This window comes from Phyllostomus discolor, chromosome 8 (assembly GCF_004126475.2).
Source record: "Phyllostomus discolor isolate MPI-MPIP mPhyDis1 chromosome 8, mPhyDis1.pri.v3, whole genome shotgun sequence".
Classification (NCBI taxonomy): Eukaryota; Metazoa; Chordata; class Mammalia; order Chiroptera; family Phyllostomidae; genus Phyllostomus; species Phyllostomus discolor.
Genome location: NC_040910.2, coordinates 49,349,050 through 49,376,209, shown reverse-complemented (window position 1 = coordinate 49,376,209; position 27,160 = coordinate 49,349,050). Strand labels below are relative to the sequence as shown.

The 27,160-nt window shown below is 47.8% G+C and overlaps 2 protein-coding genes across 7 annotated transcripts in view; one reads left to right on the top strand and one right to left on the bottom strand.

Moving 5' to 3' along the window:
• Positions 1-431, bottom strand: part of MAU2 (MAU2 sister chromatid cohesion factor) — a 28,796-nt gene extending 28,365 nt beyond the window's left edge. For all 5 annotated transcript variants that reach the window (XR_004904705.1, XR_004904704.1, XM_028520485.2 and 2 more), the window contains exon 1: positions 89-431. Coding sequence is in view for 3 of the 5 variants with exons in the window: in XM_028520485.2 (XP_028376286.1) it covers positions 89-364 (276 nt within the window). In the remaining 2 variants the exon portion in view is untranslated. The remainder of the gene's footprint in view (positions 1-88) is intronic.
• Positions 377-26,176, top strand: SUGP1 (SURP and G-patch domain containing 1). Of its 2 annotated transcripts, XM_028520482.2 has the most exons (14): positions 377-752; positions 2,355-2,526; positions 6,634-6,734; positions 7,719-7,919; positions 10,055-10,178; positions 10,495-10,595; positions 11,539-11,662; positions 19,506-19,861; positions 23,006-23,112; positions 23,891-24,068; positions 24,326-24,432; positions 25,049-25,194; positions 25,543-25,672; positions 25,975-26,176. In XM_028520482.2, exons 1-14 carry the CDS (start codon positions 719-721, stop codon positions 25,999-26,001), a joined length of 1,908 nt encoding a protein of 635 aa, XP_028376283.1. In that variant the 5' UTR covers positions 377-718; the 3' UTR covers positions 26,002-26,176. The 2 variants fall into 2 exon arrangements, 1 of the variants encoding a protein (XP_028376283.1); XR_004904703.1 differs by lacking the exon at positions 25,049-25,194 and having other exon boundaries at positions 549-752.
• The last annotated feature ends 984 nt before the right edge of the window (positions 26,177-27,160 follow it).

The window sequence follows — 27,160 nt, the reverse complement described above, 5'->3', positions numbered from 1 at the left end:
GCGGCCCTCACTCGCCGTGGTCGCGGCCCATCAGCTCGGGTCCCACAAGGAGCCCGCGCTCCTCCCTCGAGGCCCGGCCCGCGCTCACCGCTTTCTCCAGGTGGCTGCGCGCCTGCTCGCTGTTCTTGGTGTGGTGGTAAAGCACGGAGCCTAGCTGCAGGTGCGTGCGGGCCTCGATGCGCTGCGGCGGCTTGAAGGGGAACACAGCCTGCAGGCAGTGCACACACAGGCGGATCTTGGGCGGGCTAGACGTGCGGAAGTGCTCGGCGAAGCCCAGAAGTGCCAGGTACCATGACTCGGCCGCCTCAGCCTGCGCCGCCTGGGCCGCGGCCGCTTGGGCTGCTGCCGCCGCCTGAGCCGCCATTTTGGCCACCACAACAACAAGCCGTCGCCAAAGGGAGGCGGAAGCAGGCGCACGGGGCGGAGCCAGCACTCCTTGTGTCTCTCGCGAGAGCTGCTGTACGAAGCATCCTGGAACATGTAGTTTGTATTTGGAGTGGCTGCCACTCCCGAAGGGTGTGAAAAGAGACGACGTCTTTTGGTCCACGGGACTGAGAGCAGACATAACGGGTAGGCCGAGGTTTGTGTTCCTGACAGGAAGGCTCCATGTGTCCCCGCAGTGGCAGGTCATGGATGGCCAACGGGGACTACATCTCCCATTAGGCCAGGCGCACTATAACTTGCCTCCTCAGGTGGCGCCGGAGCATTGTGGGATTGGATGAGTCTCAAGATGGACAATCGGGATGTTGCAGGTAATAGCCCCCGCCTCCCTTCCAGCGTTGGCCTGGGTCCTCCAGACTACGCGTCGCTTCTTTGCCTTCCGGCCGAGACTGCCCCAACCTGCGGCCCCTCGCCTCATCCTCTGGGTCACCGGAAGCGGCAGGTTTTGCACCTCCCCAGTCTACGAGCTCCCAGACCCAATTGCTGCCCCCCACCCCGGGCCTGGTTTGCTGAGGGCGTCTGGTTTCGGTAAAGCCGGACACAGGGTCTGCCCTGCGTCCGCTTTTCAGGGGGGTGGGGGGGAACACCTTTAGGGCTCTTCCGACCTCCACTCCCCGAAACACCAGCAACTTTGGGTTCTCCTGAGCCTCTTCTTTTTATAGCAGCTGCCCTCTGGTCTGTGCGTTACTTTCTGGAAAAGGTGCTTTTCCGAACTGCCCTCAAGACATTCCTGGATCTTTCGAGCCTCCACTTGACCACAAGCCTTACTTTTCCTTCTCTTCCAGCCCTAACCACCCCAGATTGGATGCATTCACCCATTCAGCAAACACTGTGCTGGGCGCTGGGGATGTAGTAGTAACCAAAACAGAACCCTGCCTTCTTCTACTGGGGTGTCAGACAATGCACCGAAAGGAAATATTTAGAGGGTCATGATATGAGAGTATAGGGCTGGAGGCTGTTGATATTAGGTGATCAAGGAAGGCCTTTTGGAGCAGAAGACATTTGGGATGAGGAGGCCTGTGGAACAGAGCTTTCCACGCAGAGGGGAATGGCAAGTGCAAAGTGCTTGGAGTGGGGAGGGCTTGCCATTTTGAAAAATATCAGGCATGGGGAGGGAGGCCATCTCTGGCAGGGCCTTGAGGATGGACTTTCAAAATTTGGATTTTATTCTGAGTCCCATGGGGAAACTTCAAGTTGTCTTCTCCATGTCTGCCATGTTTGAAGTCACCTCCATCTTTTGCTTGTAGCCAGGGAACCTCCTTAAGGTTTCTTTGCTGCCTGCACACTCTCTCCAATCAGTAGCCAGCATGATCTTAAAAATAAAAATACCTATTGGATATTATCAGCTTTATACTCTCTGATACTTCCCAAAGACCTTAAGTAAAACCCAGATTCCCTTTCTTGCACCTTCATTCCCGGAACCATTCACTCAGGCCACACTGGACTCTCACTGGTTCTTGGATGCACCAGGTTAATCCAGCCTTTGGTTTTTGCATCTGCTCCTTTCTCTGCTCAACTCGTCCTCTATGTGGCTTTTTTGGGAGACTGGCTCTTTATGTTTATGGTTTCAGCCTAACCACTCCCTCTTCTAATAGTTTTTGGTTGCTCTAGCTTTAAGTGCTCCTCTGTTACTCTTCCTCACCCTTTTTTGGTTTCCAGCATAGAGTTCTTACCACGATTTTGCAGCTACTTCTTTCCAAATCTTTTGTCTCCCCAGCCAAACGTGAGTTCCACATGGGCAGAGGCCTTGTCTCTCTTCTTTAGCACCTAGCACAGCACCTGGTACATAGCTTGGTAAATGTTTGCTGAATAAATGAATGAATGGATGTATGAATGTCAGTTTGAATGTAGCAGCTGCTGGACATGTTTGTGAAGCAAGGGTGATTTCTCATGTGCTTCTTTTCTCTCCCCAGGAAAGGCTAACCGGTGGTTTGGGGTTGCTCCTCCCAAGTCTGGAAAAATGAACATGAACATCCTTCACCAGGAAGAGCTCATTGCTCAAAAGAAACGGGAAATTGAAGCCAGAATGGAGCAGAAAGCCAAGCAGAATCAAGTGGCCAGCCCTCAGCCCCCGCATCCTGGCGAGTAAGTGCTCTCTGAGGCTGGATTGGGGTATTAGAGGATCACAGGCAGAGGGTTTTGCTTAAAGAGCAGTCGTGGTATATCCACAACTGATCACAGCCTAATGGTGCAAGGATAGACACAAGGGATGTGTGGGAGCCCAGAGGCTGGCCTGCCAACTCTTGCACTCAAGAGTTTTTACTGCTGAGCAGCCTGTGGGCCAGGCATCAGAGGCATAGCACAAAGTAGAAACTCGGACTCCTCCTCTGCCCTTATTGGGCTCACAGTCTACTAGGAAAGGGGATACCAGTTCAACCCCCATTGCTGCTGGTAGGTAACATGAGGCATTGTGTTCCCACTGTAGGGGTACAGAAAAGACTGCATTCTATGGGTCGGGACAGAGCCAACCCATTGAGGAAGCAGGGAAAGACCTGCTCACCAGAGGCAGGAAGAGGAGAGAGTCCCTTGTGCATCAGGCTGCCCAAGCTGTTATGCCAAAGAGGCTGTTCAAGAGCCAGACAGGAGGTAGCTCAGGCAGTGTTTATCCCCCTGCCTGTCCTGAGAAACTCCGTGGACATCCAAGGGTTTTAAGCAGGGGTGGTGTGATCAGGGTAACAAAATCCAAGAATTTCAGGCTGGAGATTCACAGTCAGAAAGGCATCCCCTTCCTCTGTGGTCTGAAGCGTGGATCATGTTAGCCCTCCACAAAGTTTTGTCCTAGCTCCGACCTTTTCTAAGAGTCTGGGGCTTCTTCTTAAGGGCAGGGTTTAGATCTTATTCCTGTCAAAACCCAGGGCCTGGCACCTCCAGGGAATCTAGGAACATGGGGACTGGTTCTTGAGCAATATGTCAGTGGATGGGTTCTCATTCTTGGGGTTTATAGAAGGACTTGTTCCAAGATGGGAAAGTTCTTGTAGGATTGCTTCCAAGAGAGTCTCCTAGAGACTGCTGGATCACGGCTCCAAGATCAGGCAGCTGAAAGGGAACAGCTGAATGGGAAAGGTGGGTGGGTGTATAGTACAGGTAGCTGTACAAGTAGGTTGTAAAAGCATAGAACACCAACATTTAAATTTTCTTGCTGAAGAAATAAACCTTCAAGTTGCCTCAAAACAACCATTTTGATAACATTCCGTTCTCAGGTCTTTGTTTTGTTTTATGAAGTTGTGATCAATTTTGTGTGCTGCTCCCTGCCCCCACTTTTCCCATTGCCTGGTGGGGGGACATCAATTTGAGAGAAACATTGAGTGGTTGCCTCCCATATGCTCCTTGACCAGAGATCAAACCAGTGACCTTTTGGTTACAGGATGATGCTCCAACCAACTAAGCCACACCAGCCAGGACTTTCCCACCCTGCTTTTTATAAAAAAGAATTTTTCCTGAATTACAGTTCTTTAGAGCCATCATAGTTTTTTTTGGGGGGGGGTTGTTTGTTTTTTCTTTTATTGATGTTAGTGAGAGAGGGAAGGAGGCAGAAAAAGAGGGAGAGAAACATTGATGGAAGGGAGAAACATTGATTGGTTGCCTTGAACCTGCAACTCAGGCATGTACCCTGACTGGAAATTGGACTGGTGACCCTTTAGTTTGCAGGATGACACCCTACCAACTGAGCCACACTGGCCAGACCTAGAGACATCATAGTTTTTAAGTTTTATTTATTCTTATTGAGATACAATTCACATGCCATAAAAGTGACTTTTTAATTTTTAACTGTACAATTTAGTGATTTTCATTTACTCACATGTTGTGCAAGTATCATCATTGTCTGATTACAGAACTTTTTCCTTTTTTTTAATGATTTTACTTATTTATTTTTAGAGAGAGGGGAAAGGAGGGAAAAAGAAAGGGAGAAAAACATCACTGTGTGCTTATCTCTCACACTTCCCCCCACTGGGGACCTGGCACACAACCTAGGCATGTGCCCTGACTGGGAATCAAACCAGTGACCTTTGGGTTCACAGGCTGGCACTCAGTCCACTGAGCCACACCAGCCAGGGCAAATCTAGTTTCTTTCTGCGTGGATTTACCTGTTCTAGATATTTCATATAATAGGCGGTTTTCTGTGTCTGTAGACAATGCTTTCAGGAGGCCACCACATTGTAGTGGGTGGGCCATGTTTTTTCTGTTCATCAAGAGCCAACCTTTTTTTAAAAATGTTTTATTTCTTGATTTAGGGGAGAAAGAGAGAGAGAGAAACAGTTGATTTGTTGTGCCAGTTATTCATGCATTCTTTGGTTGATTCTTTCATGTGCCCTGACCAGGGATGGAACCCACAGTCTTAGCATATTGGGATGATGTGCTAACCAGCTGAACTACCTAGCCAGGGCCGAGAGCCAGACTTTTTAACATCTGCGTAATACCCATACCATTTGTTTCAGGTGGTTTCCAAGTGGTATTCATTTGCTGGCTCACTACTGCTCTTAAATGTTTTCTTTCATTGTCTCCACTATCTTCCTGTCCCTCCTGAGGGAGGTACACAATGTGAGAATTTGGCTGGGGTCACCAGAAGGTCCTGCTTATTTAACACCAAGGCTGATTATTGGTAAAATCTTCTCTTTCATATAAAATAACTTTTAATGCCTTTTTAAAACTTTCAAGATAATGTAATCATGGTAGAAAATTAGTCATGACCCTGCCACCCAAAGGCAAGTACTGATTGCATTTTCATAGGTTTTTCTAACAATTTTTAGTTCAGTTATATTTTGACATAAATAAGACCATACTGTAAATATTGTTAATATCACACCTTTTTGTTTTTCATTTAATGTTGCACTCGATTGCTTTATCTCTAAAATTTTAACTCTTCAGGGCTCCTCCATCTGCCCTGTGGGCAGGTTAGGTTGTTTCCATTTTTAGTTCATTAGAACAGATTTCTAGTAAAAGTTAATTTTAAAGGAAAAAGGCTAGACCTGTGGGCTCCCTGAGTTTTTGGTAACTACTGGGTGTTTCTGTTTGATGGATGTTACTCCACTTTGAGAAGCAGTATGTATGAGAGATTTTTGAGGTTGGGGCAAGATGGTATATTATAATAGATAGTATATTAAATAGACCTGGCTGGTGTAGCTCAGTGGATAGAGCACAGGCCTGCAAACCAAAGGGTCTCCAGTTTGATTCCCAGTCAGGGCACATGCCTAGGTTGCTGGCCAGGTCCCCAGTGAGGGGTGCTTGAGAGGCAACCACACAGTGATGTTTCTCTCCCTCTGTTCTTCCCCTGTCTAAAAATAAGTAAGTTAATTAAAAAGAAAATAGAAGTAGAATGAGGTAGGACACATTCTGTGATCACAACTTTATTTTCTCCTATTTCTAACTTACGGGGCAAATCAAAGAAATACACCAGTATGTTAATAGGGCTATTGCAAGGTGGGAAGACTTGGATTTTTTCTCTCTACTTTCTCTATTTCTATTTTTCTATATTCTCATTTGCTTATAATGATCCTCTACTACTTCTGTGATAGGGAGAAATGAATTTGAATTAAACCTTCAGGGTCCTGGGTTTGCTTTTGTACTGATTTGTTAAAAACAGCGGTTTTTTGTGTGTGTTTTTTTTAATTTAAGTAAAACACACTATTTGTGAAGAGAGATAGAAAATAACAAATAATAAAAATATGTAATTCTTCCACCAAGAGATTGCTGTGGGTGTTTTCGTGTGTGTGTGTGTGTGTGTGTGTGGTGTAATCCCCAGAGAAGTACTGGCCAGTCCAGGTCCAGAGCTGCATTCACACATAGTATAGACACATACACATGCCGTTTTGGAGAATTCTAAAGTCTAGCTGGGAAGACAGACATGGGAGCCAGTCACAGCCCAGATAATTGGTTTACAACAGGTCAGAGAAGAGCTGTGCTGGAAGAGAGAAGGTGATCCTGAGTCATGGAGGCCATTTGGACAGGGCGCAGCAATGTTTGGGTAGAGTTGACATAATATATGTAGCATTGCTTTGACTGCAAAAGCAAGATCGTTCCCACCTCATTACTCTGAGGGTTGTTCTATGCACTCAGCAATTCCCAGACATCTCTGGGGGCTAGTTTGGGTTCCACCAGGTAAGAACTTGAGTGGGTGTGGATCTGAGACAGTCAAGGCTCGCCCCAGCCCCTCCACTCAAAGTTTACCCTCTTTGTCTTCTGTCTTGGGTCTAGAATTGCGAATGCACACAACTCTTCCATTTCCAACAAATTTGCCAATGATGGCAGCTTCTTGCAGCAGTTTCTGAAGTTGCAAAAGGCACAAACTAGCACAGGTGAGTGCTGTTTTCCTATCCTTTCTCCTCCCACTCAGGCTCAGGCGCCAATTCATGCTGCCTACTCTCACCCCCTGGGATCCCTTGTTTTCCAGTAGTGTCAAGTCCAGCTTCAGACCTGTTTCTCTCATCCCCAGAGTTCATTAAGCACCTCATTCCTCATTCACCTCATCCCCAACTAAATACCCAGGGAGAGAGCACAGACCCTGTGCTCAAGGTGCTTACCCTGGAGGAGCAGGACAACCCAGGTTTTAGTCCAGGGGCATGGAGGCTGGGACTAAGCAGGTCCAGCACTGTGGGACCAAGGCTGTGGTTAGAGTGGCAGCTCAAGTGTGAGCAGTGGGGCCCCCTTTCATAAATGGGGAGCTGCCTGGCCCACAGGAGTCCATGAGACATGCCAGATGTGAGAATAACTGCCCCCAGGAAGCACATTCATAACTGTGGCTGTGCAGTTTACCATCAGAGCTCATTTTTACTGTAAGAAAATTACTGGTGAAAGAGCTGACCTTCAACCTTTATCAGGTTTCCTGGAGAACAGCTTAAAAACCTTAACTCAAGGCCAAATTCACCCACAGAAAGGGAAAACAGGCTGCCCTTCATCACAGAGTTATGGGTCATGATCTGTGTTTGAAAAGCCTTATTCCAGCTTACCACTGACAACCAGAGGGAATGGGTGTGAGCTGTGTGGGATTTAGGTCTTATCTGGAAGAGCTGGTGTTTCCCTGGGCTATCTGTGTAGTGTTAGGACACCTCTGACCAGAGCTGCTGCTTGCAGAGCTCTGTGCTGGATAACCAAAAAGTCATGCTTTTCTGAACCTCAGTGTCCTCATTTTTAAAAAGGTGTAGTGTTTTGTCTGAGCACCCATCACCTGTCAGGTGCTGTGCTGGAAGCTGAGGTCCCAGTCCCCAACACCACTCAGGTGGGGAGACAGGGAAAGGTATACTACGGAGCTAAAGCACAGGTGTCCTTCCTCTCTTCCGAAGATGCCCCACCCAGCGTGCCCAGCGCCCCACCTCGAGTACTCCCTCGCCCCGGGAAGAGGCCTCCCCTCATCAGCAGCCCACTGAGTCAGGTGAAGAACTATGTTCACGCTAAGCAGCTGCCCCTGGCCAGTCGCCCCAGTGTCTTCCAGTCTCCCGATGAAGATGAGGAGGAAGATTACGAGCAGTGGCTAGAGATCAAAGGTAAGGTGCAGGAGCTGCTGGCCTTCTTTCACCACCGCCTTCTAGCTCTGTGGGCAATCCCTGGTCAGCAGGGAGAGCATGGCCAGGAGTTCGGGGTGCTTGGGAATCCAGTCAGGTGAGGCCTTCTGGGATGGGGTATGGGTGGGTGAAAGAAGGGTGTGGGGAAGGGCTGAAGTGTGGGCTTCATCCTGGGAACTGTGGGACCCAGCATCCTCCCTGGGGCTGGTCTCCAGCCAGGACAGGTACATCCTTGGTGAGTGTTCACTTGCATCCTCCTCCCAACACAAGAGGAGGACCTCCCATGGCTCCCTAGCCTGGTTGTGTGTCCTCTGAGCCTTCTAAGGCCCAGAAGCCCATTTCTTAATGTGGTTACTGTCCCTGCCAGTTTGGCCAGTGGTACAAGCCTGCATGTTGGAGAGTTAGCTCTCCTGCACAGGGAAAGATCCTTACTGGCCTTGGGTGATCCAGTCAAGGCCCTAAGGTATAGGAGGGCAGAGGGTGACAGTGGTGGCACTCCTAATGCTTCTAGCCCTCTTCAAAACGAGGCCTCAGTGCCACCTGAGCCATGTGGAGTCTTAGGCCACTTCTGCCCAGGCTTGCTGGCATGGTCATGTCACCCTGACTGAATACAGACTGAAGCGACCATATGGTCTTTAGTGATAGCCTCTAAACCCCTTACTCTGGAAGAGGATGCCAGCTTCAGGCCATGCATCTGGGCAGATGAGTGGGCAGCCTGAAACTCTGGAGCATTAGAACAGGCCAGGGAGGGGGTGGTGTTTCTTTAGGAGCCCTGGCAGCTCCAACTGTACCCTGCTGTGAACCACCACTTTACAAGGGGCAGTGGGTGTCTCAGGGCCCTTGAGGCCTGTTAAGGCCTGCTATTGATGAGGTCTCAGGAGAGCACCTGTGTTTGTACACGGCAACCAGGTCAGAGTCATTGTCAAGCACATAGGAGAAGGGAGAGGTCACATGTCCCTCCTGTCTCCTCCCAGTATCCTGGTACCCCAAGCAACAAGGGGTATAAGATTGGCTATAGGCTCAGTGTCTAGCCCCATTGCCAAGAGGAGCAAATATTCCTAGGTGCTGACTGACAGGGAGAACTTTCTCCTGGGAGTTCTCATAAAAGGGACACGACTATATAGTGGCTGACAGATGGCTTCACAAACAGGTCAGCAAAAAAGATGAAAGTTCCACATGGCTCAAAGGGGAGGTTAATACAAATAAAAACATGTGTTTTTGTAGTTCTGTTCACTGAAAAAGCCCCGAGGTAAGGAGTAAACTTGTTGCAGTGAGCATCCCTAGCACCCAGATGGTGGTCTGGAAACACTTTCTCACTCACAAAAACCAAGGACTTCTTAGCGAATGGGTGGCTCTAGATATGGGCAGAAAGGATATAAGATGATCTGGAGTGTCCTGGTCCAGCAGATAGCAAGGAGGCCAGCAAAACTCCTGGGGTCATGTCCAAAGGCCTCAGGAGCCAGCTTGAAGAGGCTTCACCAGCTGTAGGGAACCGCTTTGAGTGGCATGGGAATGTAGCTTAGCCTCCACATGGAAAACCAGTGGGGAGCAAGTGGTACATAGGACCACGTCCACGGAGACGTTTTCCATGTGGAGGCTGAGCTACATTTCTACGCCACAGGAAGCAGTTCCTTACAACCAGCCACAGAGGGGACACTTGAGCCTCTATGATGACATTAATTGCATTGGATTGAAACCCATCTGGTATGTTTGTAAATCATAGTTTGTAATGATATTTTAAGAGAATTTGTCATCCTTGAAGGATGGAAGGGAACCAATTTATTATACTGAATACTGGTAAATAAAGAAGACTTAAGCATTCCCAAAAAAGGGGGAGGCTGGCTATGTTTTCCGACGTCTCCCTTCCAGCCTGTGGATCAGCTCGGTCTCTGGGAGGCTCACACACTTCTCTCCCGCCCAGTGTGTCTCGTGAAGACTATTTAGACCAACTCCCCTCTCGTCACGGTGCTTTGTGCATGGACCCCGGACGCCTGACAACCTCCTGCATTTCACCCTCTTCTCCCCCTACCCCTCTGTCCTTGTGGTCCGTAGAGAGAGTGTGCCTGTTGACTGTGGGGTGTGTGAGTTGAACCCCAGTACTGACAGCCTCCTTAAAGTTTCACCCCCAGAGGGAGTCGAGACTCGGAAAGTGATAGAGAAATTGGCCCGCTTTGTGGCAGAAGGAGGCCCCGAGTTAGAAAAAGTAGCTATGGAGAACTACAAGGATAACCCAGCATTTTCGTAAGTATTTCTGGGAGGGGGAAGACCACTGCTACTTAATGCTCTTGCCACACAGTAGTACATGCAGACGTTCTTGTAAAACTCTTGTGGTACTTAGACTGGGACCAGGGCTGGGTGCTTGCTTGCGTGGGCCAGACGCTGTTCCAAGCACTTTCTAACTCACACCAAAGGTTGCAAGAGGCTCCAGTACTTTTGGGCCTTTTCAAGGTGTCTTTGCTTGTCAGCTTGCTTTTGCATAATATGTCTTCAGAAGCTGCACAAATCCACCCATCTTTATTGCTCATTGTCCATTCGTTTTTGCAAAACTCCTCTTCAGGTTTTTGCATGATAAGAATAGCAGGGAATTCCTCTACTACAGAAAGAAGGTGGCTGAGATAAAAAAGGAAGCACAGAAGTTGCAGACAGCTTCTCAGAAAAGTAAGTGGGTGGAGGGGGTGGGGGAGATGGGAGGTTCTGGGGAGGTGTGTGGACAATTGAACCCCTCATGGAATCTGTTCCTAGAGGGTGCTGTGGCATGGGGTAGCACTGATGTCCTAGATCTGTGCCTTCCCTGGCAGCCAGGGTCAAGCTGGGGCTGATGCCGCCCTCCCCACCAGTGCTCTGAGGAGTCAGGGAGGAGGGGTCCTAAGGGCCAAGGTCAGGGTCATGTTCAAGAGCTCAACCCTATACACGCAAAGGAGGCAGAGGGAAGGTTTGCTAGCCTATTGGTTCATGATCATTTTAACAACTGTTAATGAGTACCTACCAGCTCTGAGAAATGTAGTGCCTGGCACTTTGGGCAGGGGCTAATGGGACTGGGGGACAGAAATAATCAGCTGGTGAGATCCTGGTACAATGAGTGTTGGGATGGGGAAGAGGCTGGATGGTATCCAGCTGTAATGAAAATCAAAGCCAAGTGCTGGTGGGTGGTAGGGATTGACGTTTAAGCCTGGCATGGGCCACAGAGGTCAGTCTACCGTGTCTTCTGTGGCCCTTTGCCCTGACCTCCCCAGGAGGAGGGCCAGGCTCATCTCCCCATGTGATCTGGCTGGGCAGCACCCCTCAGGAAGAGCAAGGTGGGAGCTCCCATGTTCCTTCTGGCCTTGATGCAGACCTTCCCTCACATTCTGCTTCCATATCCCAACATGTGTCCAAGGCCCCCCAAAATCTATGGGTGGGATGGGGCAGGGGGTGGGGGCTTGAAATGGGTTGTAGTATTAACTCTGCTGTTTGGTCCCAGTTCAGTAATCTGATTCCCATTTGCCTGTTTTTCTTTGCATTGTTCCTAAAATAAACCCCTCTTGTTGCCCATGGGGTTCTTAGCAGAAATTAGGCTGTTGGGTGTGTTGAGTTGAGCTCAGTACTGACAGCCTGCTTAAAGTTTCACCCCCAGAGGACGAAGAGGTCAAGAACCTTGCAGAAAAGTTGGCCAGGTTTATAGCAGATGGGGGTCCCGAGGTGGAAACCATCGCTCTCCAGAACAATCGTGAGAACCAGGCATTCAGGTAAGCAGGGGGACCCACTAGGAAAGTGACTTCTCACCCTGGTCAAAGGGCCCCTCTGCCCCCGAGACAGGCTAGGGTTACCCTGGCAAGAAGCTGGCAGGGCTGGGACTCAACTTTAGGAGTTTCTGACCCCAGAGCCCAGCCTTGCCACCTGCAGACACTCCCCAAATTCATGCCACTGCCCTGAATCGTCACTGAGGTGAGTGTGAGGGGGCCTCGTATTTTTCTAGGTACCTCATTGAGAAAGTCTCTAGCCCTTGCCCAGCCCCCTTTGTAACAGAAACAGCCGCCCCAGGCTGGGTGAGCCAAGCCCTCCAGCAGAACCTCACAGAACTGTGTTGCTCACCGTGTGTGCTCTTAGGGTCGCATCTTTACAATGGGGGAATGGCAAGAAAGCGGGAATGTGGTACATCAGGCTCTGAGGAGTGTGAGCTCCTAGCCTGTGTGCAGGTTCCACAGAGGAATCGGACAAGCAGTGACTTCCCCAGCCATCAAGTCACACCGCAGCCCTTCAGGCTAGGTCTGTTCACCCACTCATTCATCTGTGGGGGTTAGCACCTATTCTTTGCCAGGGGAGGATGGAAGGCAATTGCTGCTGCAGGGCATACTGGCAGAGGCTTGCGAGGTAGACGCTGAACCCAACATGGGGGGATGCATCAGTGAAGACACTTTGGCCACAAGTAACACAAGTCCCCACTCAGTCAGTGAGGAGATGTGATGGTGACTTTAATAACAAAAAGTGTAGGAGCAGCAGCCACCAGGGCTGGTTGATTCAGAGGCTCTAGACACCATTAGGGGCTCAGGAAGAAGAAAGTGGGAGTGGATGCTGGGCAGGCAGCCAGTGCATCTCCTACATGTAAGCCAGCAGGAGCTAGATGCAGAACAACAGAGGGTGTCCAGAAGGACTGCCACACAGGAGTAAAGCTGCTGAGATGGCGGGCACTGTGCCAGTGTGGCTGAGGTGCAGGGTGAGCACTGGCGCATGGTGCGTACAAACTGTGGAGCTCAGCAGGGCCAGGTTGCAGAGGGCTTAGGTGTTTACTGAGAGCCTTTGGGAGGTCTGTATAGGGAGTGATGGGGTTGGCTGTGCTTCTAGGGTCACTGGCCACAGTCATGCAAGGTAACCAATCATGGAAGATTGAGAGTTGAGGAAGAGGGGGTTGGGGAGGGCTGCTGAGGGGCTTAGGTGTCTCTTGTGGGGGCCATGGGATACGTGGGTCAGGAGCTAGGAGCTCAGGAGACCTGGGATCTCCTCAGGATGTTGGGGTACCAGCAGCCACTCTGCACCACTCAAACCAGTGTCTGCTTAAGAGTCTACTTTAAGCCACTGTACCTTTTAAAAAAATTTACTGAAGTCTATTTTTATTTAAACAGAAAACTTAGTTTTGTGTGTGTTTTTAATGATTTTAGAGAGAGTAAAGAGGAGGGAGGGAGAGAGAGAGAAACATTGATTTCTTGTTCCACTTATTTATGCATTCATTGGTAGATACTTGTATGTGCCCTGACTAGGAATCGAATCCGTAGCCTTTGCCTATCTGGGACTATGCTCTAACCAACTGAACTGCCTGTGCGGAAACTTAGTTTACTGTCACTCATAAGTGGAACTGACTATGAAAACCTATCTCAGGTAAAGTGGGTGAGGTTATGGAATTCTATCCAAGTGCTTGAGTTCAGGTGGCTGTCCCTGGTCAAAGGGTCCAGAACTCAGCAGCTTAGGCCTGGGCTTTTTCCCAGGGGTCAAGAAATGGTCAGTGCAGGTTCCTCCAGGCCTTCTGTGTGGCTCTCACCCCCTCATGGGGGCATTGCTGGCATATTCCCAGCTTGTTGGGGATAGCTGAGTGGAAGGACCACAGTGGGCACTCCATGCACTGGGGAGGAATGAATGAGGGATGATTGGGTGTCCAGGCCTGCTTAGGGCATGCAAGTCCATAATACCACAGGGCTTGTCTAATCTTCATATGAGGACAAATGTGAGTCAGCTTCTCTCTCTCCCATATCAAATGGCCACCTCGTGTACTGCTGCTCTAGCTCCTGTTTCCCCACATGGGCCAGGCACACCCCAGTGGCTGTGTGTTTTGGAAAACAATCCAGTAACTGTTCACCCATTCCTTTGACCAGTCATCCCACCCCTTGAGATGCTGTCCCCAGAAATAATGTTAGATACAGCATCATCCATAGTCATGAAAAATTAGTAACATGTTGAACGTCTAGCCCCAGTGGACTACACTCCTGTAACTGCATCTCTGACACCCCCCCCCCCCACCTCCTTGTGAGCCATGTTCTTTATAGCAGTCTAGTGTGCTGGCCTCTCACAGGTGAAGAAACTGAGGCAAGCAGGCAGGTCAATGAAAGTGCCTTGGCCACCACATTCCACTGCATTCTAATGAGAAAGCCTTATGTTGTTGGATGAAAAAGTTACTTAAAAATCAGGGTACAGAAATTAGAACTATAGCTCTGTTCAGATAAATTAGCACTGGAAAAAAAAGTGGAAGGAAAGACACCAAAGTGTTAACTTCGGTTAGAGGGGAGGGAGGGAAGATTACCCCTATTTAGAGGAGTGATCTAAAATTCCCTGTTCCGACTGTTCCTTCCTCCTTCTTCCCTGACCCCAGACAACCTCTGATCTTTTTACTGATTTGGTAGTGTTGCTTTTCCAGGATGTCATACAATTGGAATCATAGCATGTAGCCATTTCAGATTGGCTTCTTTCACTTAGTTACATGCATTTAGGTTTCTTCCGTGTCTTCTCATGGCTTCATAGCTTCATAGCTCTTTTGTTTTTTCCTTAATCCTCATCCAAGGATATGTCTCTTGATTTTAGAGTTTAGGGAGGGGAGAAGGGAGAGAGAAAGGGAAATGGATGTGAGAGAAATATCAATAGGTTTCCCTACGCATGTGCTCCAAGCAGGGATCAAACATGCAACCTAGGCATGTGCCCTGACCAGGATTTGAACTCATAACTTTTTGGTGCATGGAGTGATGCTCCAACCAACTGAGCCATAACTCATTTATTTTTAGCACTGAATAATATTCCATTCTCTGGATGTATTACCGTTTATTTATTCACCTACTGTAGGATACCTTGGTTACTTCCAAGTTTTGGCAGTTACGAAGAAAGCTACTATAAACATCCATGGACAGGTTTTTGTGATTTACCCTAAGATCTCTTTAGGGTAAATATGAAGGAGTGTGATTGTTGGATAGTATGGTATTTTTACTTTTGTAAGAAACTGCCAAACAGTCTTCCACAGTGGCTGTACCATGTGCATTCCCCCAGTAGTGAGTGCGAGTTCCTGGTGCTCCACATCCTCACCAGCATTTGGTGTTGTGAGTGTTCTAGATCTTGGCCATTTCAATAGGTGTGCAATGGTATCACGTTTTAATTTACATTTCCCTGATTACATATGATGTGGAGCATCTTTTCGTGTGCTTATTTGCTATCTGTAAATCTTTGGTGAGGTATATGTTAAGGTCATTGGTCTATTTTTTTTTTAATTTTATTTATTTATTTTTAGGGAGGGAAGGGAGGGAGATAGAGAGAGAGAGAGAGAAACATCAATATGCGGTTGCTGGGGGTTATGGCCTGCAACCCAGGCATGTACCCTGGCTGGGAATCGAACCTGGGACACTTTGGTTCCCAGCCCGCGCTCAATCCACTGAGCTACGCCAGCCAGGGCGGTCGTTGGTCTATTTTTAAATTGAGTTATTTTCTTACTGTTCAGTTCTGAGAGTTTCTGTATTTTACAGTCCTTTATCAGGAGTCTTTATTAGGTGTCTTGCAAATGTTTTCTCCCAGTGTGGCTTGTGTTGTCATTCTTTTGACATTGTCTTTCATAGAGAAGTTTTTAATTTTAATGAAATCTAACTTACCAGTTTCTTTTTCTTGGGTTGTGCCTTTGGTATTATATCTAAAAAGTCATTGCCATACCTAAGGTCATCTAGGTTTTCTCCTATATTCTGGGGGTTTTATATTTTTGTGTTTTGCATTTAGGTCTGTGATCCATTTCTAATTAATTTTTGTGTGAATGATGTAAGGTCCGTGTCTAGATTTTTTTTTTATGACAATGTCCAATTTTAGCACAATTTGTTGAAAAGACTGTCTTTGCTTCATTGTTTTGCCTTTGCTCCTTTGGGAAAGGTCAGTTCACTGTGTTTATGTGGGCCTGTTTCTGGGTCCTTTATTTTGTTCTAGTGATCAGTTCATCTGTTCCTTCATCAGTACCACACTGCCTTGGTTACTGTAGCTTCACAGTAAGCCTTGAAGTCAGGTAGTGTCAGTCTTCCAACTTTGTTTTCAGTGTTATGTTGGCCATTTTGGGTTGTTTTTCTCTACATAAAAACTTTAGAATCACTGTGTCATTATCTACAAAATAACTTGCTGGGATTTTGATTGGAATTTCATTAAGTCTAGAAATCAAGTTGGGAGGTATGACATCTCGAAAATATGGAGTCTTCCTATCCGTGAACATAGAATATCTCTCCATTTATTTAGTTCTTTGAAGTCTTTCATCAGAGTTTTGAAGTTTTATTCATACAGATTTTGTACACATTTGTTCGACTTATACCTAAGAATTTAATATTTTTAATGCTAATATAAATGGTATTGTGATTTTAACTTCAGATTCCACTTACTCATTGCTGGCACATAGGAAAGTGATTGACTTCTGTGTATAAATCTTGTGCTCTGCAACCTCACTATATAATAGTTTATCAGTTTCAGAAGTTTTTTTTGTGTGTGTGCACGTGTGTGTCTGTTCTTTTGTGTATTTTTCTATGTAGACTATTATGTCATTTGCAAACGAAGATAATTTTATTTCTCCCTTCTCAATTAAAATACCTATTTCCTTTTCTCATCTTTTGCATTTCTAGGACTTCCAGTACGATATGGAAAGACATTGGTGAATTGGGATATTTTTGCCTTGTTCCTGTTCTTCATGGGAAACTTTCCAAGTTTCTCACCATTAAGTGTGATATTAGCTGTGGTGTTTTTGTAGATACGCTTCATCAAGTTGAGGAGGTTTGCCTCTATTTCTAGTTTACTGAGAGTTCTATCATGAATGGGTGTTGAATTTTACCAAATCTTTTCCTGCAGCTATTGATATGATCATGTGATCTTTATTTTTATATTACTTGATTTTCAAATATTGAACCAGCCTTACATGCCTGGCATAAGTCCCATTTGGTCATGGTGTATAATTCTTTTTATACATTGGTAGTTTCGGGGGGGGGGTTATTTTTATTTTATTTATTTATTTTTAGAGAGAGGGGAAGGGAAGGAGAAAGAGAGGTAGAGAAACATCAGTGTGTGGTTGCTCTCACTTGTCCCCAACTGGGGACTAGGCCCACAACCTAGGCATGTGCCCTGACTGGGAAATGAACTGGCGACACTTTGGTTTGCAGGCCCACACTCAATCCACTGAGCTACACCAGCTAGGGTGGTAGATTCAGTTTAATAATATATTTTTAAATTGTATTTATTGATTTTAGAGAGCGAGAAGAAAAGAAACATCAGTTTGTTGATTCACTTACTGATACATTCATTGGTTACTTTTTTTTTTTTTTTTTTAATCCTCATCAGAGGATATGTTTGTATTGATTGGAGAGAGAGAGAGAGGCATTGATCAGTTGCCTTCTGTATACACCCCAGTCAGGGATCAAACCAGCAACCTAGATATGTGCCTTGACTGGGAATTGAACCCACCTTTTGGTGCACAGGACAGTATTCCTTCCAAACCATCTGGTCAGGACACTTTTTTTAAAAAATTGGTTTTAGAGGGAGGAAGGAGGAGAGGGGGAGAGAGGGAAAGAGGGAGAGAGAGAGAGAGAGAGAGAGATTTCAGTTTGTTGTTCTACTTAGTTGTGCATTCAGTGGGTGATTCTTGTATGTGCCCTGACCAGAGATCAATCCCACAACCTTGACATACCGAGATGGTATTCTAACCAACTGAGCTACCTGGCCAGGGCCCATTGTTTCTGTTTGCTAATATTTTGTTGAGGATTTTGACATCTATATTCATGAAAGATGTTAGTCTGTATTTTCTTGTAATGTCTTTGTCTAGTTTTGGTATTAGGATAATTGAATGAGTTAGTAAGTATTCTCTCTGCTTCTATCTTCTGAAAGGGATTGTAGAGAGTTGGTATAATTTCTTTTTTAAATGTTTGGTAGAACTCACCAGACAATTCTTGGGCATTGTCCTTTCTAATTTAGAAGGTTATTACTTACTGATTGAACTTCTTTAAGAGAAATAGGCCTTTTCAGCTTGTCTGTTCCTTGTGTGAGCTTTGGCAGATTGTCTTGCAAGGAATTGGTTCATGTCCCATGGATTATCAAATGTGTGGGCATAGAGTTGTTCATAGTAATCCTTTATTATCCTTTTAATGTCTATAGGATCTGTAGTGATGTCCCTTCTTTTGTTTCTGTTATTAGTAATTTCTGCCCGCTTTTTTTGTCCTTAGCCTGGCTAGAGGCTTAACAATTTTATTGATCTTTGTTTCCTTTAATATATAAAAATGCCCCTTACTGGGTTTTCTAAATGATGTACATGCTTGTACTATGACCCAGAAGTACAAACAAGATGCTGCATCTCATTGTCCCTCCATCCTCCTCTAGGTACCAGTATTAGTAGAATTGGGGATCCTTACACCCCACTTCTGGCTCTCTACATAGGCACATAGAAACAGTCTGTGGAATTTCTTTGTTGTTATGTTTTTGGGTTTTTTTTAATCCTCACCCATGGACACTTTTTCATTGCTTTTAGAGAGAGAGGAGGGGAGAGAACAGAGAGAAACATCGATATGAGAGAGAAACATTGACTTGGTTGCCTTCTCATACACACCCCATATGGGGAATTGAAACCCACAACTTTTTGGTCTATGGGATGATGCTCCAACCAACTGAGCCACACTGGCGACTCTTTCTGTTGTCTTTTATACAAAGGGAATTTTACAGCATCCTTGAGCCTGCATGTTGCTTTTATAATAGCACAACACACGGCCATGACACCCCTTCAGGTTTGTGCGTTCAACAGAAGGTTTAGCCCCTTCTTGTCGAAGGCCATGTAACCTGTGATACACAGAGGTTTTCTTACATGAAGCTGGGTTGCGACTCTTCCCTCTGGTGGGACTGTGGATATCTCTGGGACCCCAGAGATGGGACTGGGGACTCAGGACGTGCAAACTCTGAGAGATGCCAGTCAGCTGCAGAGAGAGCTGCAGCCTCTGCCGTTTCTGAACCTAGTGCCACCTGTTCCTAGCTTGGTGTGGGGGGACCCACGGCTTCCAGCAAGGCAGGGGCTTTTGCCCTTGGGATGGAGTCCAGGTCCCCATTTGTTTTGATGTTCATTGTCTTTGTTTTGTCTCTTTTTGCTCTTGACGCTGCTCATATACGCATCAGAAAAACACGGATATTCTGAGTTGTGCATTTAGGAGCAAATCCTGACACCAGGATTTCTGGCACCAGGCATCTCTTGCACCTCGGGATTTCTTGTTGTGGAGGCACTAGTGCTCCTCTAGGACAGCAGGGAAAGCTTCGCAGACTCTGGGGCAGGTCTGAGGAGCCTCCCCCTTTTCCTTAGAAGCATGGAATCAATGACAGTGTGACAGGTGCCTGATAAAGATGAGGTTGGGGCTTGGTATGGCCCTCGGCATTGTGACAGGCAATGGCACGTCACATTGTTTCTCAAATTTGGGTAACTATGGGCAACCACCACTGAGGCCTGGCAGAGCGGGAGGTCATGATGGAGACTTCGAAGTGACCCTGGCTGACCTGGGGGTGCCTGCACAGGGCCCATGCTGCTCCTGACCCACCTGACAGTGTGTCCTTCCACCCCACTCTCCTTTGCAGCTTTCTATATGAACCCAGCAGCCAAGGGTACAAGTACTACCGCCAGAAGCTGGAGGAGTTCCGGAAAGCAAGGACAGGCCCCACAGGCACCCAAATGGGGCCTGACCTCTGCCTGCAGCACAGACCCCCTCCTGAGACCCCATCAGGGTCTGTGCCCCCCACTGCCACCTGTCCTGCTTCGTCTGCCCCCTCACCTGCTATCACCCCAGCTCCCGCTGCCCAAGGAAAGCCAGCCACCACAGCCACCGTGAAGAGGAAGCGAAAGAGTCGATGGGGGCCCGAGGAGGACAAGGTGGAACTCCCACCCACTGAGCTGGTGCAGAGGGACGTGGACACTACCCCCTCGCCTCTGTCAGGTAGGCTTTGTCAGGAAGTCTGGCATCATGTTTTCAAGGTTTGTCTGTGTCATAGCAGGTGTCAGGACTTTCTTCCCTTTTATGGCTGAATAGTATTCCATTGTGTGGGTAGACCACTTTATCCTTCATCTCTTGGACACTTGTATTGTTTCCACCTTTTGGCAATTGCAGCTAGTGCTGCTTTGAATGAACATGTGTATATGAGTACTATTTGAATCCCTGATTTCAGTTCTCCTGTGTGTATACCTAGGAGCAGAATTGCTGGGTCATTTGTGATTCTACATTTAACTTTTTAAGGAACTACCAAACTGTTCTCTACAGCAGGTGCATCATTTTATGTTCTTTCCAGCAATGAATGAGTTTCAGTTTCTCCACATCCTCCCTGTAGTATAGTCATCCTTGTAGGTATAAAGTGGGATCACATTGTGATTTTGGTGCTCATTGGTCATTTGTATAGAGGACTAATCACGTTGTAATTTTGGTGCTCATTGGTCATTTGTATATTGCTTGTTTGGAAAAATGTCTATTTTAGTTTTCTTTCTATTTTTTAATTGGGTTGTTTGTCTTTTTGCCATTGAGTTATAGGAGTTCTTTGTGTATTCTGGATATTAATCCCCATTTAGATATATCATTTACAAATATTTTCTCTCATTCTATGGGTTGTCTTTTCACCCTTTTAATAGTGTCCTTTGATGCACAAAATTTTTAGATAAGATTGGGCACATTCACGGTGGTATGGCCATAGACAGATGCACAAAATTTTTAAATGTTAATGAAGTTCAGTTTATTTTTTCATGTTGCCTGTGATTTTGGCATCATATTTAAGAAACCATAGCCAAATCTGAGGTCATGAAGATTTGCCCCTATTTTCTTCTAAGAGTTTTAATAGTTTTAGCTTTTAAATTCAGGTATTTGGTCCATTTTTAACTAATTTTCATATATGACATAAGGTAAGGGTTCAGCTTTATTCTTGTGCATGTGGATATCTAGTTGTCCCAGCACCATTTGTTGAACAGCCTGTTCCTTCCCCTTCAAATGGTCCTGACACTTTTGTCAAAAATCAGTTGACATTTCGGTAAAGGTTTCTTTCTGGGCCCTATTCTATTACACTGGTTTGTATGTCTGTCTGTATGTTGGTACCATGTTGTTTTGATCACTGTACCTTTGTATTAAGTTTTGAAATTGGGAGTGTTAGTCTTCCAATTTTGTTCTTCTTTTTCAAACTTTGGCTATTTGGGGTCCCTTGAAATTTCTTACGGGTTCTCAGATAGGCTGTTTCATTTCTGCAGGAAAACACTGTTGGGGTTTTGATAAGGATTGCATTGAATCTGTAGATCACTTTGGGTAGTGCTGACATGTTAACAATATTTAAGTCTTCCAAGACGTAAACATAAAGGATGTCTGTTCATTTACTTAGATCTTCTTTAATTTGTTACAGCATGTTGTAGTTTCTGTTGTACAAGCCTTACACCTCCTTGTTCAAATGTGTTCCTAAGTGCTTTTTTCTTTCTGATGCTATCGTAAATGGAATTTTTTTTAAATTTCATTTTTGGATTATGTATTGCTAGTGTATAGAAATACAACTGATTTTTGTGTATTGATTATATATCTTTCAATTATGTTGAATTCATTTATCATCCCTAACAGTCTTTTTGTAGATTCTTTAGGGATTTCTACATGTAAGATTATGTCATCTACAAATAGTGACAGTTTTACTTCTTCCTTTCTAATTTTAATGACTCTTAACTTCTTTTTCTTGCCTAATTGCTCTGGCTAGGACTTGCAGTGCTATGTTGAACAGAAGTGGCAACAGCGGGGATACTTACCTGTTCCTGATCTTAGCTTTCAGTCTTTCACCATTGAGTCTATATAGTGTAAACTTATTTGAATTAAAGTCTTTTTTGTCTGATACTAGTATAGCCTTCCCAGTTATCTCTTGGTTACTATTTACATGGAATTTTTTCCCATTCTTTCACTTTCGACATCTTTGTGTCTTTGTATCTGAAGTGAGCTTCTTGTGAATGGCATATAGATAGATACTGTTGTCTCCCTTAAGCTCTAAAGTATTTGCATTCATTCTTGTCATAGAAAGCCCTCTCCATGGGGCCCCCACATAGTTCAGAGCCCCCACAGACCTTCCAGAAGGGATCAGGGTACATTCCTGGGGTCATAGAGCACTTGCACTTGGTTTTTGCTGGCAAAGCCCCAGCCATGGGGAGCTGGAGGACCATGCTCTCTTCACCTTCCCTGTGGAGTCACCCCACCCCCTCTGCTTGTCTTCTTCCCCAGAATCCACTGCCTGAGGGCTAGTTGTTCCCATCACCCAGATGGGTCATCACAGCGTCTTCACATGGATCCGTGCTGCTGGAGCTCCAGTAGAGCTCCGAAGCTAATGCCAAATTAAATGTCAGTTACTGTGAGGATGGTTGGCTGCCTCTCCAGAAGGAGCTAACACAGCCACACAACTGAGTCTTATTCCAGGCTCTGAGCCTGTGTATGTCTACACTGGGTGTCTGCCCACTGCCGGGCTTACTTCCAAGAGCAAGTGTGAGTGAGTGTGCATGCACACATGCTCATCCCTGCTCTCAGGTCTCTGGCTCTGCAGGGGCCCAACCATGTTACCCCTGACTGAGGCCCCTTACCTCTGAGTTCTGGTGTTTGTGTCTACAACATGGCGGTGTAGGACCTGCCTGAAGACAGCATGTGGGAATGAAACTGGGCACCCGTGACGGTGCAAGGCGTGACTCCTGTGGTCCTCACGTGACACAGCAGACTAACCAAACTGATGTGAGGGCCCTGCTGTATGCTCCAGGTGCCTCAGGTGTTTTTTTTTAATTCTTTTTAAGAAAGATTTTATTTATCTTTTAGAGAGAGGGAAAAGGGAGGGAGAAAGAAAGGGAGAGAAGCATCAGTGTATGGTTGCCTCTCATGCACACCCTACTGGGGACGTGGCCCGCAACCCAGGCACGTGCCCTGACTGGGAATTGAACCGGCAACCCGTTGGTTCACAGGCTGGTGCTCAATCCACTGAGCCACACCAGCCAGGGCGCTTTAGGTGTTTTCAACAAGTGGGTTCCGCACGGCACACAGGAGCAGGGTCAGGCCCACGTGTCCATCATTGACTGGCCTGTGTTTTGTTTCCAGTTCAGGACCTTAAGGGACTAGGCTATGAGAAGGGGAAGCCTGTGGGCCTAGTGGGCGTCACAGAGCTGTCGGATGCCCAGAAGAAGCAGCTGAAGGAGCAGCAGGAGGTAAGGCCAGAGTGTGAGGCAGACTCCACAGCTGCTGATGGCACATTGTCCCTCCACACACACACCTGTGATGCAGTGGTTACATGGACAGCGGAGAGGCCTCTGGGCTGGCAGACTCCCCATCAACAGTATTCCAGCCCCCAATGGCCCTCCCCAGACTGCGGCTGGGCCCAGAGCTCAGGCTTCCTCACGCTGGCCTGTCATCCCTAATGGCTGGTGCGCCATAGCTACTCCACATTGTGTCTGCGAGCTGTTCGCACTTGATAGTCTTAAATTATCCATCCAGTTCCCTCCAGCATCCAGTCCAGGACAGGCTTGGCTAGCACTGGGTGCCCTGACTGATGTAAGGGGACACTCAAGTGGTATTGGGCAATGTTGGGGTAAGGGTCAGTTCGGCCTCTTTGCTGCTTTCTTGGGGAACTAGAGGCGCTGGCCTGTCAGTTCTTGAGGACGCCTCACCCTGGCCATGTCCTCCAGACCAGCAGCCCTATCACATTACCCTTAAGTTTCCTAGGAGTCAGGAACCTTCGTGTCCCTCATTCAGTCCATGATGATGATTCCCAACTTTGAGCCAGGCAGAGAGGGGCCTCTGCCCATCATGGGGCCTTGCAGAATCAGGGCAGGTCTTAGCACAGGACTCAGTGCCTTGTTGAGCACTTGCTCCAGGCCCTACTCACAGGCCTGTCTCAGGGAGGAGCCCTGACATGCACAGAGGAGGCTAAGACACCTGCCATGCACATGTGGTACAGACCCTGCTCACAGTTTGTGACACCCACAGATGCAGCAGATGTACGACATGATCATGCAGCACAAACGTGCAATGCAGGACATGCAACTGCTGTGGGAAAAGGCGCTGCAGCAGCACCAGCATGGCTACGACAGCGATGAGGAGGTGGATAGCGAGCTGGGTACCTGGGAGCACCAACTGCGGCGCATGGAGATGGACAAGACTCGGGGTGCGCCAGGACATTGGGCTGGGGACAGGTCTGGGGGTGGAGCTGGATGGCATAGGAATCCCCACTCACCTCTTGGCCTATAAGGCCTTGGGCACAAGACTTGGCCTTTCTGTGCCTCAGTTTCCTTAGTAGTAAAAGGAATGGTGCAGGGCTACCCTGGGGGAGCAGGGTTCAGGTCAGGGTCTCCACCAGCTGCCTCCTTCCACCACAGCTAGTCCCCCTCTTTCTTCTTTTACCTTTGCTACCTCTCTGGGCAGAATGGGCTGAGCAGCTGACGAAAATGGGCCGGGGCAAGCACTTCATCGGAGATTTCCTGCCACCAGATGAGCTGGAGAAGTTCATGGAGACCTTCAAGGCCTTAAAGGTGAATGGGGAGTTCCCAGGTATCAGCCCTGCTGTTGCCTGTCTAGCAGCAGCCTCCTCACACACAGGAGAGTGTGTGAGGAGAATCAGGCCCTCTTCCACGGGAGGCATCTATTCATGGCAGACATTGTTCGTTTGGGGAATTCACAAATAACTCAGCTGCCACTGTAGAAATATTTCCCTGGGCTTTGGGAAATCCTGCTTCCAGTGGAGCCAATTAAGTGCAGTGTACGGGCAAAGCATTTCTCAGTTACAAGCCCCCACAGACCAGGCTCCTTAGAACAAGAGCTCAGCATTCCTCCTGTGCATGCAGAGAGACAACTGATGGGCACAAAGCCTCATAGCGTAGTTGACCATGGCTGCTTTTTCATACTCTGTGTAACAAATCACCCTTGGAACCCGGGTTTGTCCTTGTAGGTGAACCATTAATTTTATCCATGGTAGAGGAGGCCCTTTTTGTCTTAGTTGCTAGGGAACACTAAGTGTGATCATGGGAACACTGAGGAGGAGGAGGAGCTTAGTTTGAGCTTGGGGGCAGATGGTCCCAGCCAGTGGCCAGTGAGGCCACTGGGGGTATGTTTTGGGTCCTGGGGGATGACAATGGTCTGGCCCTGCAGGAAGGCCGAGAGCCCGACTACTCTGAGTACAAGGAGTTCAAGCTGACGGTGGAGAACATTGGCTACCAGATGCTGATGAAGATGGGCTGGAAGGAGGGTGAAGGTCTAGGCTCAGAGGGCCAGGGCATCAAGAACCCAGTCAACAAGTGAGTGTGGCCCTTCATGCAGGGTGGGGGTAGGAGTTCCCAGAGACATGGACCCAGGGCCCGGGGCTTAGGTCTGGTCCTATTCCTGGGCCAGAGTCAGGCCTAGCTGTGAACTCTGATGGATTGCCCAACTTAGGCTCTTCCCTCCTCCCACAGTGCTGGGCATGTCCTACATAGATGTTCCCCAGCCCAGCAGAGCCTGCATGGGCTCCTCAGCTGCACGTTGAGCTGCTGCTGCTCCTGAGCCTAAGCAGGCAGGTGAGCTAGGCCTCTCTGCCCCAGCACAGGCCCAGCATCTGTTGGCACCAGCCTGCTTCCCTGCTCACATTCCCCCATCATCTTCTGTAGGGGCACAACTACAGTGGATGGTGCTGGCTTTGGCATTGACCGGCCAGCGGAGCTTTCTAAGGAGGATGACGAGTATGAGGCCTTCCGCAAGAGGATGATGCTGGCTTACCGCTTCCGGCCCAACCCCCTGGTGCGTGCATCCCCATCCCCTACATTATTCATGACTGGGCCACTAGCTCTGTACTGTCCACGGTAGTGGGGTGGCAGGGCTAGTAACAGAAGTGTCCCTCCTTCCCCAGTCCAACTAGGCCAGGTCTCACCAGCAACATCCACCACTACTCCACCTGCATTTGAGCCCTTCTTTCCCCCCAAAGCCTATTCTCCCATCTGAAGGATGTGAGCTCATCTACCCCTAGAAGGCTGTGGATGGAAGGAACTGCAATCTGTCTTCAGCATTAACCTGCTCTCCTTTTATCTTTTTGCCTCCTGCAGAACAACCCCAGACGGCCTTACTACTGAGTATTCTGGAGAAACACACAAATGTACTTTCCAGAGAACCCACCGAGCATTGGACTGTGGAATGTTTCAGACTGCATTTCTGCCTGCCCTTCTTCCCATTGTTCTGAATTTGTGCTATGTATTAAACTCCCAGTGCTTGCCCACTGTGGGAGCCTGGTTGTGCCATCACCAGAAACCTCTCATGTGTCTTCAGCAGCTGGGGTGGGCTGGACTGGGCAGGGCAGGGCAGGTGAGGATGAGATGCTGTGTGAAGGTACAACCTGGACCTTTGTTTACTTATTGGGTCTCCATCCACCATCAGCCTTGGTTGGAATTGAAGGGAGGGCCACACCTGGCCCAGGGTGGCTGGCCTCTCCCAGCCTATCATTGCATTGTAGGAGGGAAATGAGGAGGGGCCTCCGGGAAGGGTACAACCTTCCCCAGAGTACACCTATCTTACCTTGCCAGCAGGTAGCGTTCCCTGGCAGTGATGTGCAGTCCAGGATGCCCCAGCCACCCTGGGCCCCACCTGTGTGGTATACATTGTGACTCATGTCTTTGTGGGACAGCTGTCTGCTAAGGTGTCACCTCCTAGAGAATAGGAGGCAGGTGGGTGGCCTGGGCCAAGCAAGGTGTGTGCTGAGAGCTACCCATGTCTCCAGAGCCAGCACCTCACATTTGTGTAGAAATACCCAGGGATCTTGTCCAGCTGCAGTCATTCTTGAAGTATCAGAGCCTGGGAATTTGAGGGGCCCACAACTCACCCACCTGTCCCACACATACACCCAGTGGGTCCTGCTCAACCCATGTAGGTTCATGGGCTTGATTCAGCTAGTTGGGCTCCTGGGCCAACTAGTGTTTACGTAGTCACTCAGCAAACACTGAGCACCAACTGAATCAGATGGTGAGGGATGTGGCAGTGAACACCTAGCAATCTGAGACTGATCAATGTTGCCCAGAGGAACTGGGAGCTGTGGTGAGGGCACTGGCAGGGTCTCAGTGGAGGCTTCAGAAACTGGGAGGGTCTCGGCAGCAGAACACAGACTGCGACATATGCCATCATCCCCCTCCACGGTGCTGTGCACAGGTAGGGCAAAAAAGCAATTGGTGCTAGGGTCCTGAGCACAGAGGAGTAGCTGCGGGCAGCCAGAGGTTCCAGCAATCAGGACTCTGGGCCTTG

Excerpts from the sequence above, each read along its gene's own strand:
- SUGP1 (XM_028520482.2), top strand. The coding sequence starts at position 719 with ATGAGTCTCAAGATGGACAATCGGGATGTTGCAG. Across the intron at positions 10,179-10,494 it reads AAGGATAACCCAGCATTTTC|GTTTTTGCATGATAAGAATA; the intron begins GTAAGTATTTCT and ends ACTCCTCTTCAG. Across the intron at positions 11,663-19,505 it reads CGTGAGAACCAGGCATTCAG|CTTTCTATATGAACCCAGCA; the intron begins GTAAGCAGGGGG and ends TCTCCTTTGCAG.